General features: G+C 36.8%; 1 protein-coding gene across 4 annotated transcripts in view; it reads right to left on the bottom strand.

Annotated features, from left to right (window-relative positions):
- Nucleotides 1-16,726, bottom strand: part of PLEKHG1 (pleckstrin homology and RhoGEF domain containing G1) — a 129,800-nt gene that overhangs the window by 101,703 nt on the left and 11,371 nt on the right. For 2 of the 4 annotated variants that reach the window (XM_032683854.1, XM_032683855.1), the window contains exon 2: nt 16,384-16,468. In XM_032683854.1, the coding sequence (XP_032539745.1) occupies nt 16,384-16,468 (85 nt within the window). Of the gene's footprint in view, nt 1-16,383; nt 16,469-16,726 lie in introns of those variants that run through there. The other 2 variants (XM_032683856.1, XM_032683857.1) reach the window with 1 other exon arrangement.

The following is a 16,726-nucleotide window of genomic DNA, read 5'->3' as shown; positions in this document are numbered from 1 at the left end:
GTTTCAAGATTCCTGGTTAAGGGCAAGGGCTGCTGCTGCTGGTTATCCATGCTGCTCTTGGATATTAAAAAAAACCAGGCAAACGAGCAATAACCCAGCTAGTATCCTAACAGTCAATTTTTATTCTCAATTCTCTGTTATACAGGAAAAAATAAGCAAAACAAACAAAAAAGCTCCCTCCAGTCTTGCATCTGGCATACATAATAAAGAACTCCCGATACCCACTTTCACAGGCTGTAAGCCTCCTTTAAATTGTTTGCTATTAGAGATATTGTCTGATAGCACTTACAAAGACACTTCTCTTTTTGCTTGATGCCTGTGCTTGAGATATCACTAAACATCAACTTGGAAAAGACCACTGTTGTGCAAATTCATCATTTCACCCCAGGTTCAAGTAGTGGAGAAAATAAAACCAAAACAGGCTGCAAGGAAGCAAAGCTGTTGTTGGACGACAAGGAATCCAGTCACAGCAAACAAGTAATAATTTACTTTCAAGGTTATTAAATACAAAAAGCCTTAAATTGATTTGAATCCAGTCCTACGTGCTGAATAAATCTTAAAGTGATGGATAACATATCAATGAATTCCAATGTGTTTAAAGAATTTAGTTATGATGGGAGAAACAAACTTACCATGTCTGCATGCATTTCACCTTCTGACACTTCCTTTCTGCATTTCCATTTCTGTTTCAGGAAATTTCTTGACACCCAGCTCAAGATCACTAACTCCATCATACTTTACAGAAAAAGGGAAACAACCTTGCTATCTGCTTAGTAAGGACATCAGGCAGTGTCTATTATGAAGGGCAGTCTCTCCTGAAATCACAGGGCTATGATAAAAATGAAGCTGTTTCTGGGGTTTGTTTTGTTTTAAATGAAGGTTTTGTAGCCCTCTTACAGAGAAATTCTTGATATTTTAAGGTCAGTATAAAAGCTAGTATCTATGGGACAAACAAAATTTGTATATATTTTAACTTTGTGTAGGGCCAGAGTCAAGGCACTGAGATAGGGAATGACATCTTCCTAAACTCGCATAACCAGTATGCAATGTAAACCTTGAAACCACATTCATGGACAGCTTGACAAAGAGATAAGGTGCCTCCAAAAGCAAATACTCAAGACTACAGAACAGCCCAATGTTTTTCAAGAGTATAAATACAGAAAAGCCCAATTCAAAGTCAGTTGTTTCAGGGGTATTTCTTCTCTTCACTTAAACACTTTTCTGAAAACTCAATAAAAAGAAAAAACTCCAAACACAAAATACTGCTCTGCACCAAATTAAAATCACAAGTTTATTCTCTCGTGCATATATTTTTCAAAGCACTGTTATTTTTCTTCCAATTTCACTAACAACAGAGAAATTAGTATGCATCAATTCCAATTAGGCTGATTCATCTCTTTAATATGTTTGGCTTCATTATGTATTTTCAAAGAAATAACTTTAGACCTCATTGTAGAAGAAAACCACAGAACTTTCAGAATATGGTCATAATGATGAAAGACAAAAATGTCATCACTGTCCAGAAGACCCATTTACTTTGTTAAAAATTTTCCTAAACAGTGTTAATTCCAAGTAAAGAAGGGAGAAAGATATTTTTCCCCTTAACTGTAAACTCTTTCGGAGAGCTAAAGAGAGGGGGGGAAAAAAGATACAAAGGAATGTTTGGTGTGGCATTGCTGATGTTTGTTCATGAAGCGGAGGCCTACTTAAAACCAGGATAATGGATAATTATCACTTTATATGTGGATCCTTCACTACTTTTGTCTCCGTAATGCACAGTGACACTGTTACATTTATAAGAAAAGAATCAGACGCAGATTCACCATCAGGAGAAGGGTTCCTACAAAGCCCATTTGTGTGTTTCCTTCAACTGCAATTGCCTGAGTATGGCATTACTGCTGAAATGAGATGTTTAGACATGGGGTTTATAATTATTAGACAAGTAATACTCAGTTGGCTTTTCCAGAAACTGTCATTTGAGCAGCCAGCCAAAGTACAGCCATGCATAACAAAGTTACTTATGTAGGCCCCGTGAAACACATTTTTTTATCCACAGCCCTCAGAAAAAGTCCATCTAACTTTTTGACTACAGTCAGCTGTCATTAATGAAAATTTTGGGGGTTGCTTTCATCACAGAGTATGTAATATAAGAAAGCAACACAGCCAATTCCATAAAAGAGTCAATGGTTAAAGTTTTCTGAGCACTGACATTTTCCAGGCTCCCAGTTCCCAGCCCTGGCTTAGGCAGCTAGCTGACTGTAGGACCACTTCACGTTTCTCCAGCTTTTCCTCTTCCCTACTTTGAGGATACATACATCCGTATGTACATATGTATATACATTTATATACATACTGCACACATACATTAAAAAAGAGGAAATTAGTAACAGACAAACTAACAGCGCTATGTACATTCACTTGCAATTTACCCAAATGAATGGCCTCGTAACTCAGGTTGTGACATCTGTAGAAACACCCCACTATTCATCAAGCCACTCCAGACTGCCACTGTTGAAGTGTGGCCTGCAAACAACATGGTTTTTATAGCCAAAGTTTGCAGTTATCTACAGAACACTCTAACTAGTTATGGAGAAGCCAGAGCCCTCTCTCTGCATATTAGCTTTGAAAAACATGTCCCCAGTTCAGCGTTCTGTAACTGCAAGCCTAGTCAAATTGGCTTTTATGTCACTGAATTGCATATACAGAGCATAGAGAAACTTTAGTTTCAAATTCCATTCCTGCTTAATCTCTAACAAAACAGGTTTTTTATATGCATACATAAAGACATGTATATAGATATTCATTTTAAAGCATACGGAATATTAAATGAAAAAGGGCTAGAAATAGAAAGGAAATTATTTCACTCACCCATGATCAGCCCAAGTAGAGAGCCTAGGAGACTTAAACTGTCAAAATGGAAACCACAACAGTGACAATCTTTAACCTGTCACCATTTCCAAAGGAATTTGAATAACAATTTTGACAGAAGCAGCTGACAAGTTGCTGAATAAACATTTCTTTGGGGTTAAACTGCAATATTCTCTAGAAACAGAAACTCCTCCTATATAAACATATAAAGCTTCTTATCTCTATTATTCTTTCTCAGAAAAGCTGGATTTCTTACTAAACATTGCACGGCCAAATGCAGACTTTCACTGGCCCCAGACAAGAATACTAGTTCCATTCAGAAAAAAAATACATGGGGAAAAAAATAATATCACTTACAAATGTTATAGTTGGAAAGGTAATTTCCTTCAGCTGAATGTTTTTGTCCTTTCTAGATCAGTCTAAGAGACATGGTTTGATCAAATCAGTTTATAAGTAATTCTCAACAGCTGGATGGAGTCTGAACCATTGTGCACTTTGATAGGACTTCATTCCCCTTCTCAGAAAATAAAAAAAATAAATAACTTAGGCTTAGCTTTCAAACCCAGAAACAAAGAAATATCTATTTTGTACTGAAATAATAGTAATCTGACATTGCCTCATGGACACTTAGAGTATGCAATCATTGAGACTTTCAGAGATTTGCAAGATTCTGAAACAACTATAGTAACTCACAGTTTGTGCTAAAAGACAGCAATTTTGGTGACCTACATGTTGTTTTGTAGCCTTCAACAAGACAGGAGAAAAATCATCCCAAATCCTGTAACTCTTTACGGTGAAAGTTATTTCAAGGATAATGATCATTAGGAAACATCATGTTTGAATACAGGTTATCAAAAGATAGTCAATAAAGGGTTTCCAATGATTTTAGCTTATAGTTTTAGAAGGTATTAAGATTACAAATTTTTAAAATTTCAACATGAACAGACACTTTTCATCCAGCAAAGGAGTCCAAATTCTCCTCTCTTCACTTTCTCCACCTTCTTGTACCAGGAATGAAGGTCACATTTCTTACCTTTCCATTTTAACCACAGTGAACAGTGAAGCTTTTTCTCCTTCTACACACTTTGTAGAGAATCAAAAACAAATCATGCATTCAGCAGTCAGCTTTCCCTGCTCTATCTGGGATGCCAGAATTACTGACAAAGGGGTGTCTCTCTCCCTATCTATTCCCACCAAGTAAAATTTTACTAGACTGAAAGATGGATCACATGTACTTCAACAACAGTAGAAGGCAGCATTAAGGGTAATCAAGTACTTAATTTCTATCCTGAGAAAGATAAGGTTATGAAAAAGAGCAAACAGGTACAAAAAGGAATTCAGGTCTCCTCAATTAAAAAGGTTAAAATTAATATAATTACCCAAATGAGGCCAAGAATTGTCAAATGACATCAAGAATTGTCAAATGACATATAAATATTATGCACTGTATTAAAAGGGTAAGAGAGACACCTTCAAAATAAGACAACAAACCACTGTACATGAAATCCTATAGCAAAACTGCACGTGAAATCTTATTGCAAAAAGAAACCATCAGACACACTTTCATTTTTATAACACGTATATCAACACTGTGGTTCCAAACAAGTAAAATTCTTGAGTTACAATGTTTTCCCACTGGCAAGGCAATACATTGCTGCAGTACAATAGAGATTTCCAGTTATTTCATACCACTGACAACTCTCAAAGAACTTATTTTTAAGAGAAAAAGCTTTATATTTCATTGATCATTGGATCTAGTACTGGAAACCAACACAAATAAGGACAAAGTGTGAGAGAGATTCTCTGAATAGGGTTGATTAAAGTAAATATTCAAAGGGATATTACTCAAGTCAGTACCAAGAGCTTCAGCCAGTTCCCGAAGCCCTTTGAATTCTCAGAGCTAAGCCCGGTGAATTCAGATGAAAGTTCTTTTTCTTCCACTTTTAAGGGAAGAAATAACTTATGTGAACTTTCTGCAAAACAGCCTTCCGAGTTTAGTAATTGGGGAATAAGCCTAAAGCACTGCCAAGACACACAACCAAGCATTTATAAACCTTAATGTTTCATTCAAATATTAAGTACTGATATACTGAATTAAAAACAGAGAGGTATTTCAATAACGCTGTTTCAAGTTATGTAATACCATCCCTTATACACAAAAATCCCAGCTCCTCCATTCTTGCTGCCTAGCCCACATTTTGTACTCTGAGGAACACAGGGGACATGGGGCGCATACTAACAACACCAAGTTTCCACTGAACCCAGCAAGAGGCCCAGCGAGGCAAGGATACCACCTGGCCATGCCTCGGCTCTGAGATGATGTCATCTTATTCAGCTGGGCAATAGGAAAAAAGATAAAGTCCCTGTTGTATTTCAAACACACACAAGGAGCTAGGTATATTACCCCAAAAAGCAGGAAACCACTCTGAACAGCAAATGAGATTCTACAGCCCTTCAAGGCTTACTGCATTTAGGCAAGAGGAGTAGGTGGAAGAAGAAGCATTTTCTCCCTTTAGACTCAATGACAGTTACTCCATCTCCCTCTCACCCCATCACTGTTCCCACAGCCTGAGCAGTATTCACAGGGTATCACCAAGCTATTATAACTTTTTGCCCAATAGTCATCACTATGTGGTTACCAGGGCATGTTAATTTAACAAGTGCCAAGTCAGTTCCAAACTCTTCTGTTTTCTCCTTCTCACTTCCTAACTCCTCCATTTCTCTCTACAAAACAAACAATCCAGAAATTCACTTTGAAATAAATAATAGCAATTCTGTAAAGCAAACTTACCCAAGTGAGGGACTAAAAAGTCTACAGAGAAATGCTGACTGAGAAGATGCACTCACATCAAATAAAAAGTGACACTTGATTTTTCCCACAGTAAAGACACTCACAGGATCTCTGGACCAACCTGCAGATTCTCTGATGCTGAATAAATGCTGAGTTCATGTTGCACAGTTTCATCATTGGAAAAATGAAGGCTATGCTTAAATTCATGCATTAGATGAACCCAACAAGTGCTCCTGGGCACAAAAGCAAGCTGGGACAGAATAGCACATATCTGTGGTAATGAACAATCTTAGTCTACAAAACAGGGTACCTAAAAGCCATATCTCACAAGTGGTGACTGAACTGGACTAGGGACTGAGCCATGCCTGGAAAAGGTCTGGGGAGAAAGCTAACTATCATTTCCCAAAAATTACACCAGCAAACGTGACTATTACAGACCACCTTCTTCCAGGCCTGGCAGCATTCCTAGGCCCATCTGAATTTTAAACAGATGGAACCTTACAGGACTCCTCTCTCAGGCCACCTATGCTCGTAAACTTTGCTGGTACATAGTTTTGAACATTTCTCTCTTAATTGAGTTTCACTACACACTTCAAAGACTTAAAGCACTCTGAGTGGAGACAGAGAAAGACACGCACTCAATGGTATAAAAAGCAGAACAGGCAGGAAAAAAAAAAGACAACCATGCTCTCTGGAGAGCAGAAAGTATAATTACATTCAACTGAACTACTCTTCCCTTATGCATATGCCACTGGTGGCGTCAGGGTTTATGTCTACCATCCAGTCCTGACCTTTAAAACAGATCAGATACTTTTCAAAAAGGAGCACAATTTTCTGTCTCTGTACCTGTCAACACCTTTCTCTGCAACTTCTCAGCTCCTATGCATCCAACAACATCTACCCCAACTTATGGAAAATAGGAACTCAGCATACTTAATAAAACTATAGTGTAGATTAAGGCAACTACCAAATTTCAAAATTACCTGTAATTTTTGAAAGCTTTGAGTCTTACACCTAAAAGTAAGAAAAGGTCAGCCTATTTTAAAACACATATCCACATGGTGCTTCTGTCAAATCATTCTTATTATATGGCTTTACTTGCAAAATAGGTACGTGGAAAAAAACAGCAAAAAACTAAAACCAAACCACAAAACTAAGGAAAGAGTTTTGAATCATGTAAACCCTGGAGGGTTGAATTAGCGTATGTCTAGAATTATTTTGTCTTTTCCTGAAGTTAATTGTCAGCAAAACTGACACAGCTATTTGATTAATTAATTTGCTATCAAAATTACTAGTTAAAACAGATTGCCTGTAACTACTAGCTTCAAATCTCATAAGTTGAAGATTCAGTATTTCTCTAAGGAAGTAAGAGAACTGCTCCACCTTTCAGAGAAGTAATTGCAGAAACATAATTTTCCTTTTCCAATTTATGCACGTATTAAAATAGATAATAAAATCCATTTCCACCACATCAATGTTTTGTGGACTTTTATTACAGTTTTGCTCTTTTTTCCACTCTGCAAGAACTCTACCAAAGATCCACTTTAACTGATGCAGCAAAGTGCTTATTTGGCAGGATTATAAGAATATACCAAGTGAAATAAAGGTTTTCAACCTTTCGACTGAGGTAAAGGAAAAAAAAAAGTATTAAGAAGAACACTTGAATGCTTTACAGACTTAGAGCCTGATGACCAAGTAGTGTTTTACATCCCACTTCTCCTGCCCCAAGAGTGCTGCACTCTGCCTATTCTCAAGTATGAGCCCACTACTCTAGACTGCAGTGAAAATCCTATATCCAAACAGCATGAATTAAGCAGTAACACTTCATCTGGAGTATGACATATACTTTGGAAACGTTCCACCCAATACTATCAAAACACCACGGACACTGTCATTTTCAAGATATCAACCATGAGCCACATCTTTGGAAGTAGAGGTTTGCCTACTAGATTAACATGTAAATCCTAGATTAACATGTAAGAATCATTAAGGAAAATTTTTTTGTTTGCTTTTAGTGATAAAGATCAGTGGCAGGAAGTACAATATTATAGAGATATTAAAATATTTGTATGATGCCTATTTATAAATAGATGAATGTTTACATTGTGCTTTTCGCATACACAGAAAGAAGCATGCATTCTTCTACCACTACTGCCAATTCATTTTAAGGAAAAACCCCAGCTACTAATCTCATTTTCAATAAGCTTATGTCACTCACCTTGAAGAACAACATCCAAGCAAGCAGGGAAGGAAATTACTTTTGCAGGGGAATTAGTGCCTTCCTCATTTATACAGTTATTTACACTACAGAATTTCCTCAAGTATCTGTATCCTTACATCTCATAAAGGTACGGATAAGACAAAATAGACTTTGACAGTCTCGAGAAACGTACACCACTCTCGGTGCTGAAAGGCTGTTAAATGGCTTTATGAGAATTAGTGTCTCAGGGATTTAAACTACATCTTGGGTTGTAACCTAGGTACATGGAATAAGTAGCAACAGGGATGAAGAGTTGGGGACTCATGATTATCACACATGCACTGTTGCACTACGGGAGATGAAGCACAACAGCACTTGTGTGGGGGTCCTCCAACCCCCAGAGTAAAAAGCATTTGAGTGTTTTGCCTCTCATCTTTCCTGGTGGGGGAATCAAATCAAGCTTTTCTCAGAAACGGAGAATAATAGTAAGCTTCCACCCCAGAAGACACACACATAATTTACCTGAATTTTATAGTTTTATTCCGCTTTTATTTCTTTGTTCTATGCATAGTAACAATACAGATATTAAGATTTGCAAAAGCATGTTACCACAGGCGTCACACTGTCTCTTGAAGTCTGACATCAGCAACCCAGCAGATGGTCATTATTTTGAATTCCCCACCCTCCATCATCATTAATTCAGGAGCAAACTCATTTCAATGGACTAGCCCCTATTCATAAAGAACTCATTGTCCTGACCAAATTAATAGCTTTAGATCTTGCATTACCAGATGTGCTTCAGAAATACAATAACATTTTATATTATAAAGTCCACTTCAATGTAATTTCTCGTAAATATTGCTGTATAAAGCAAACTTACAACCTATTCCCAAAATAAACACAAAACCTCTGTATTTTTGGTTTAGATCCTAGACAGATTTGGCACAAGTGTCCTCAATTATCCTGCAACCCACTTGATCAAAAGCTGTCTACTATGAGACTAAAAGTAGCACAGTCTTTTGAAAGGCTTCATTTCACCTCGAAGATTAATAAACCCTCAACATTTGCACATCCAATAAAGAGACAGGCACTGATGGTGCCTATTACACAAGCAACACAATTTAGACCAATAATAATAATGAATGGGACAAATCAAATTTCTAAGAATTTGGAGTAGATCTTCACTGATTAGTCATCAGTAAGATTTTTAGTACATGTCAAATGGGGAATGAAAAAGGAATAGAGGGAATCATTTGTAATGACTTTATCAGAATGTTTGCATTAAAACAACAGAAGAATTTTTCACAGGAACGATTTGCAAAAATGAACATCAGTAGACTAGAATCAACTAGCAAGCCATCTTTCCAACTTAAGGAAAAAAATAAAAAGTAGAATTTTGAAAGTAGCTATATTCTTTGTGAAGAAGAGGTAGAGATCGTTGAAGGACTGTAATTCAAATAAAAATATAATTAAAATAAGCAGAGACAGAACTTTTCAGAGAGACAGTATTCACTTCAGTTTTAAGTTACATTGTTATTTTTCCATGGAACTGAAAACACACTCTTACAACCCCGAGTCTCAAAAACTCCTCTTGCTGATAGTTTTGTGTGAAATGTTCTGTTTTAAATAAATTGTTATTTTCCAACACAATATTTTGGCTGAAAAATTCCTAACTGGTTTCACTTGTAAAACTGCTTCTGAAATGTAACATTTCATTAAATCCAATGCCTAACCTTACTTAAAAGGCTGCATTGTGTATTCTAAAAGATACACACACTCATACTGGCAGAAAACAAGCAACATTTGTGTTTTAATCAGTATGGATGGAGGGCATTTTTCCTAAGTAATCTATTTCCACATAGAAGAAACAAATATAACAATTATGACATTAAGGTATTTTCTATTCTATCTTGAAAACAGGATTAGAAGCTACATCTCTAATAATCTTTAACCTGCATTTGATCACAGTCAAAACATACAACTCTTTACTAAGTAACTTCACACATCTAAATTATGTGGTAAACAAGCATAATTCTGTTGGATTTATCATTGAAGTGCAGTTTACAGCTGCAGCCGAAGGAAAGGAGTTCAGGCTGCAATGTCTGCAGGATGAAAACACACTCTTGGGAGGGGACAAATAAGTAAGGGAGAAAGAGGAATATTTTCTTTTAAAAAGGAAAACAATGAAAGAAAGGAAAATCAGTTAGGTCTCTCACCAAAGTCCATACTGGAATAATTTTTAATTACAATAGAAACTCATAAATCAAGAACAAAAGAATGTTTGATATAGTGCACTTATGTAACTGAAGCTAAGTACGCAAAGGCTGGGTTTTTTAAATGCATTAAATATTTTTTCAAATTCCTACATAATGTAACTAATAAAAATATTTACTTTTACAAAGGGTCAAGTGGACAGAACATAATTCTCCCAGAAGGAAACCAGATATTTAATATCTTTAAAGCGATGTCCGTGATGATAAAAGCAGTAGCTAATCTTTCTTTTAGAGGTTGAAGGTCTTGTTGAAGTTTCTTTTACTGAACAGCTATGTATTATGCTCTAATGAATACCTGCCTCAACAGAACAAGTATTTTTAATTTTTAATAGGATTTTGGTCTGTGTGCATATTCATCAGTGCATATGTACTCAAAGAGCTGTGAAAATTTTGTAAAACAATCTACAGTCCTGCTACAAGTCACATATTGCATCTGTAGTTTATGATAAAAGAAGTCACATCTGTTCCCAAAGCCAGGATTCCATAATAAAAAGATCTTAGCAAACTTATATATAGCAATTCGAATACACTGCCAAACAAACATTCAAGTGTTTCTCATGAGTCATTCAAGAGGTGCAGAATAATACATCAATGTAGTGCTTAGAATTGCAAAAAGCTCTAATTAACAATTTACCATCTTTCTTAAAACTTAAAATGCAATCTTTATAAAACTCCATGTATTAAGATATCCATAAAATGGAATTTACAACGATTTGAGCAAATGGATTTCAAATGATTCTGTGGGTTTTTCCTGTATTACTTGGCTGGTGCCATGACTAATATTTAGCTACAACATAAAGCTTGCCAACAGATGTAAGATAATTCTGAAATCCTATGGGGATAGGCTAAATGTTTAAAGAGCTTTGGAGGTATGAACAGGATCTCTTGTGTGTCTCACTCAAAAAGAAAAAGGGTTATTTAGATGCTTAAATTACTCTTTCACAAGTTTAAAAAAACCCCAAAAAACAAACACAAACCCCAAAACGAAGCTCATTTTACCACTAGACAAAAGGAGAAAAACCTACTCAATTTAAATTTAAATTTGGGGTTATGGTACTTGCTTTTTCATTTTCTGAAGTTTTTTCTGATCAGGGAATGACAAAAGTTTAACCTTACCTATGATGGACAATTACACAGTTGATTACTCCACATTGTGTGCAAATTAGAGTACAGGTGAAAATCAAGTCAAAGGAAGGTTCACAGTTTTGATGCCTGTTCTACCAGTACCATAAGGGCATGTATAGCACTGGGACATTAATTACAGCACAATTCATTTATGGTATCATTAATTTTGCATTCAGCTATGTTGATGTTCACCTACAGCACAGTTCTTCCTCACTTTTCCTGTCGACAGTGGCCAGGTACATCTGTTATTTAAAAAATCTATTTAGCTTAAGGAAGGCTGTAAGCTTTCAGCTAAATGGTGTCTTATGGATAGGAAGCTGAACATCTCAACACCTCCTTTGTTAAGTGATGGAGATCCTCTCTTAAGAGTACAGGGATAGGGCAGCTCTTGGGATAGCCCAAGCGACAGGAAGGGGCTGAAAAAACCTTCAATTTTATCCAATACACTTCACAAACCCCCAAGAAAGAGGGCAGCACTACTCAGTCTGCTGATTTGAGTTCACCAGCTTCATCAAAGCCCAACATAACTCTATTAGTTTAAGTACCAATATATTCAGACTGTACAAAAGCAGAGTACTAGCACCTTGCTCACAAGAAACGCTGCAATTAAACAGGATAAAAGCAAAAAGAAGGAACAAAGGACAACAGAGTAAGCGGTAAGGATTCAGATTTACACAGCTCTTTCAATTAATGGTTTTTCAAGCACTTTTCTTGGCAAGAAAGAACAAAAAGTTCCCCTGTTCAAGACACACTCAGGGAACACATAGAGCACCTACCACTTTCACTTCTTTATAATACAAGAGTCAAAAAGAAAAAAAATTGTGGAAAAATTAATTGTGGCTGATGTGATGTGAAGGGCAAGCTGTGGTATACTCCCCTACCACACCCAGCTGTTTTACTGGCATTCCCCAATCATTTCCCCAGATATCTGTCTTCCCTACCTTCAAGTCCCATTCTTCTCTCAGGCCAGACCCTTATCTATAGTTCACCGTTCATCTGTCCCCAAAACTTCCTTCTCTGTCACCTGTAAAGTCAGGTAAGGAGCTTCATCCATCCCTAGCCTCCCTCTCCAGGAGGACAGGAACACACCATAGAGCTGCCCAGTTTGTTCCTCAGCACTTCCAAGATCTATGCTGCAATACATCAAGCAAAAGATTTTCAAGCAGGAGTTGGACAATGATATTACAGACTGAGAAACCACATCATCAAGTGAAAGCTGCGTGAATATTTCAGCTTTTGAGTCCTTGGTATGAATGCTATTTTATTTCTCCCCTTTCCTAGAGAAAGCCATTTTCAGTGTGATTTTGGAGTGTTAATTCTACAACGCAGAGACCATACTACGAAGACAAGACTTGTTGCCTACAACCTGCAACCAAGCACAGTAAACACAGTACATTGCTGAAGTCTTTGAAAGATTTCTTTGTTGTTGTTGTTTTTGTAAAATACACTTATTTAAAAACAAGTCATTCTCTTCCATTGTGCAATCTGTTTTTCTGCTCTGGCTACACCTGTGACAAAGGAACAATACTGTCACATGTCACCCATACCTCCTCTATTAACTACTCCTGAACAGGAAAAAAAAAAAAAGAAAAAAAAAGTAATCTTCAAGACAGTTTCACTGCTGTACAGGATGCTCACCAGAAAACAACAGATGTGCTGTAATCACTACTGCCCATTCATTTCCTTTCTGTCAGAAAGAAAGCAGCGGTCATCAATTAAGAACCCCTATCTACAGGACACAAAAGGAAGTATACACTTTTCCTTGGTCATTTGACCACAACAATAGGAGATGGCAGCGGGAAAGGACCCGACCGCTCTGAGCAAGCATGGCTGGGGGCCGTGGGGGGGAAGATAGGGTTGAGTGGGCTTGTGGGTTTGGATTTTTTTTTTAAATGAATATAAGAAATTTTAGTCAACACTTCAATATACAAATGTTTAAAAACCAAATAACATTGTCTACAAATGATACAAAATCTTAATTATATTATTAGTGATTTTGTCCAGACGATTCAGTTAATCTTTTTCACAGCAGAAAATCCCAAACATGTGAGCTGACAAGAGAATTAAGCAGCATCTGGAAAAGCTGTTTTATCAATTAACAAAGCCTTCTCTGAAACAGTTATCACAATTTTTATAAAACCGTTAGTCTAAATGTACTATATGTTTAGACTTTCAATATATCCCTGGCATAAGTTATTTGGATTAATATTTTTAAGAAGTCTAGTCAGATCTGTGGATCCTTCTGTTAAAAAGATTACATTTGCTGGTCAGCTTCATCACTCTGAAATAGAATGGCAGCTTTCATAAAACTGCCAACAACAGAGAACCCTAGAGATGGGCTTTATATTATGGCTGGTTCACAACTGTAGTCAGCCACAAAGGGTTTGGGAGAAACTTATTAAAAATTGTTAGCCTTAATTAAGGTATTAGGCCCTAATCTAGCATGCTAAATTAAACCCCAAATATTCCCATGGACACTAATGCAACGGCTCTAAAAGCCTGCTAGGCGCTTCCCACGATAGGAAAGCTTTTACAGGCTTCCACATTGCAACTGAATCCCTGGTTTTGCCCTGTACCTCTGCTTCTTGCATACCAAAAATAGAACCGACTTACAGAAAAGCTCACACGTGGGCATAGCATCATTCCTTTCCACCCCCACAGAGATTTGCAAGCCCTCATACCATTAAAGGCATGGCCTAAACAAAGCATTCAGTGATGCACAGATACTAAAGGAATTTTTTTATGTATTGACTTTAAGCATAAACACACTGCATATTAAAACTCATCGTGAATTGTCAGAACAAAGTATATTGACCTGATGTTTCCTTCTCTGTTACAACAGATGTTATGATCTTAAGAGCTGATGACTCACTTCTTGAAAAAATTAAAAACAGACAATATTGTTATATAAGTCAAATGGATAATAGCAAAATATAAACAAATTTCATGGAATGTCTCCCCCACCATCTCCAAAAGTTTTTCAGAATGAAAATATCCTTAGAAGTTCCAGACTTAAGTCTGACATGTGAAACAAATTTTGCAAAATTATTGGTGGTTATTTGGTAAGATTTAACATCCGTCCCCCAAAGCTGTATATGCCTAAACCATTACGCTACTCTTTTTACAGAACACCACTTCTCATATTTTAGGTTTCTTCCTTTTTCCCACGAAATTAATTCCTTACTATAGGCACTTCATCTAGCCCTTGAATGCCTTATCCCATTAGTTGATACATTCCCATATACTCCAGTTTTGTTGATACAACAATTTTTTGAAGCACTTCACAGTGAATGATTGTCTTCCATGGATCCCAAAGAATCTTAGGAAATCTGCATCTTAGGCCACAGACACAATCCATGTTATTTCAGCTTCTAGAAAAGAGGTTTTTCAAGTCTGACAGTCTGGTTTAGCTTTTCTGTTCAGCATGAAAACACAATAAAATCACTGCAACTCAAAACCAAGGCCAAGCACCACATTTGAAATTAAATGGAAATCAGGGAAGGGGGGATGTTTGTGCAAATAATTCACTCTAAGGTCACTAGGCAAATACTTTGCGTGCATTTGGATATGCACAAATTTCAAGCTAAATAAATAAAATGATTTCCTGTGTGGAAGTTGGGAATGTGCAGCCCATCCACATTTACGGATGAAAAATATTCTAGTAATTAACTACCGGTAAATAACACAGAGAACTAGTGTACTGAATTTAGGTCATGCTAATTATTTTTCTCTAATGCATGTTGAAACATGCAACCTTATTCAAATCTTGCTATTTTTAGAAAACACTGAAGAGGAATTTCTGGTCTTTCCTCTTGCAGCCTCTGCAAAATGTTTTCCTACTGTTTTCCCTTGGATCCAAAGGAAAGTAAGATCTCACTAATGTTTGTCAGATGTAAGTTTCAATTTAATGCTATGCAGTCCTGCAAGTGTCTCTCTAGTACAGTTATGCAATCTCAAAGCACTGGAGCCAAAAGAAAGTTGCCATTCTCCTAAAATTTTATAAAATTCTAACACAGTTGGATGATAAATACAAAATTATATTAAAAGCCCCACCATCAGGAGGTAAAAGAATTATTAATTAGTAGTCTAATATAGCATATTAGTATTCCCTCTGCAGATCACAGAAGCCCAAGTAGCAATTAATATAAGGCACTTTTTTTTTTTTAATTATAAACTAATCCATGTTACACTGGTTTCAGCATTAGCATTGGAAGGAGTGAAGTAGGTTACTTATAAGGCATCAAGTTTCTCCAAATAGCAGTTGTCTATGCTGTTACCCACTGAATGTCTGCTTTTTTCAGAGAGAAGAAAAGATTCCTTCAGGTTGGCAGCAGCACTGAGGAGGAAAGGAGGAGAAAGGGATGTTGCCTAAAGCTCACTTATTTAATATTTTCTGTGGAGTTTCCTGCCAGCCCTATCATGAAGATTTCAGGAATGTCAATTTGTTTTAGATATTCAAATGAGTGAAATTGGTTATTACAATCAAGTTACATTTCCATGGCATTTAAATCTGCTTTTCCTATGCTCTGAAGTTCCCCAAGTCTCCCAAGAATTTCAGGCAGTGAGATTACATAAACAAAATTAAATCCCTAAAAAATAAACTAAGAAACATCAATTTCTTCTTAAAATGTCAGAGTAACACAGGAAATCTCAGGACAACAGTCATCCCAGATTTCCCCATTCCCAGTCTCCCCATCCCCACGGACAGACCACTGTTTCTTCATGAAAGTGGCATTTTTAATTCCAAATGGACAGAATTAAGCAACCAAACAAAACTTCAGCTACAGATCTTCAGCAAAATTTCAGTTACAGAAACAAGGACTAAAAATGAAGACTCAACCTCCCCTAACTGCTTAGCCCCCACCCGAATTTAATTTAATTAGCATAAAACTCTACTAGTGTGCACAGGAAAAAAACCCCACTGTCCCAGCTAACCCACATGTCAGGCCCATGCAGCACACTGACCTACTGTGGATTTGCATACCTAGCAGCCTCATGGTTAACCTGAGGCACATTCACTATACAGCAATAATAATCATCTCAGTCAGAGGTACAGCAAACATCATCTCCTATCTAGAATTACAAAAACAAAACAAAAAGTTAAAATAATAATAAAAAAAATTTACCTGGTAGAGCACTCACCAAATATATTACTGTTGGGTTAGGCAAAGTGGAGTCACTTTTCCTTTCCTCTGTTGAATCTCTGGCATTCTGCAGAAAGGAGGGTAGAAATTATGGCATTAGAGAAGGGATAAAAGGCAGCACAGCTGCACAGCTCAGTGGGAGTCCACACTCACTCTGGTGTATACCCCCTAAATCGTGCTTGCTGTATGTACCGCCTGCCTGTTCTGACTTAAAGAGTAGCTGAATAAAACATAGCACGAGCTGAATCCAGTTCAGACAAGCTAAAGGGTCAGATTTTGAATAGGAATTAGACACTAATGTGATTCTGAAAATCCCATCAAGAGC

Source organism: Chiroxiphia lanceolata, chromosome 3, assembly GCF_009829145.1.
Source record: "Chiroxiphia lanceolata isolate bChiLan1 chromosome 3, bChiLan1.pri, whole genome shotgun sequence".
Taxonomy (NCBI): domain Eukaryota; kingdom Metazoa; phylum Chordata; class Aves; order Passeriformes; family Pipridae; genus Chiroxiphia; species Chiroxiphia lanceolata.
The sequence above is the reverse complement of the archived record's forward strand: the minus strand, read 5'-3'. Positions and strand labels throughout refer to the sequence as shown.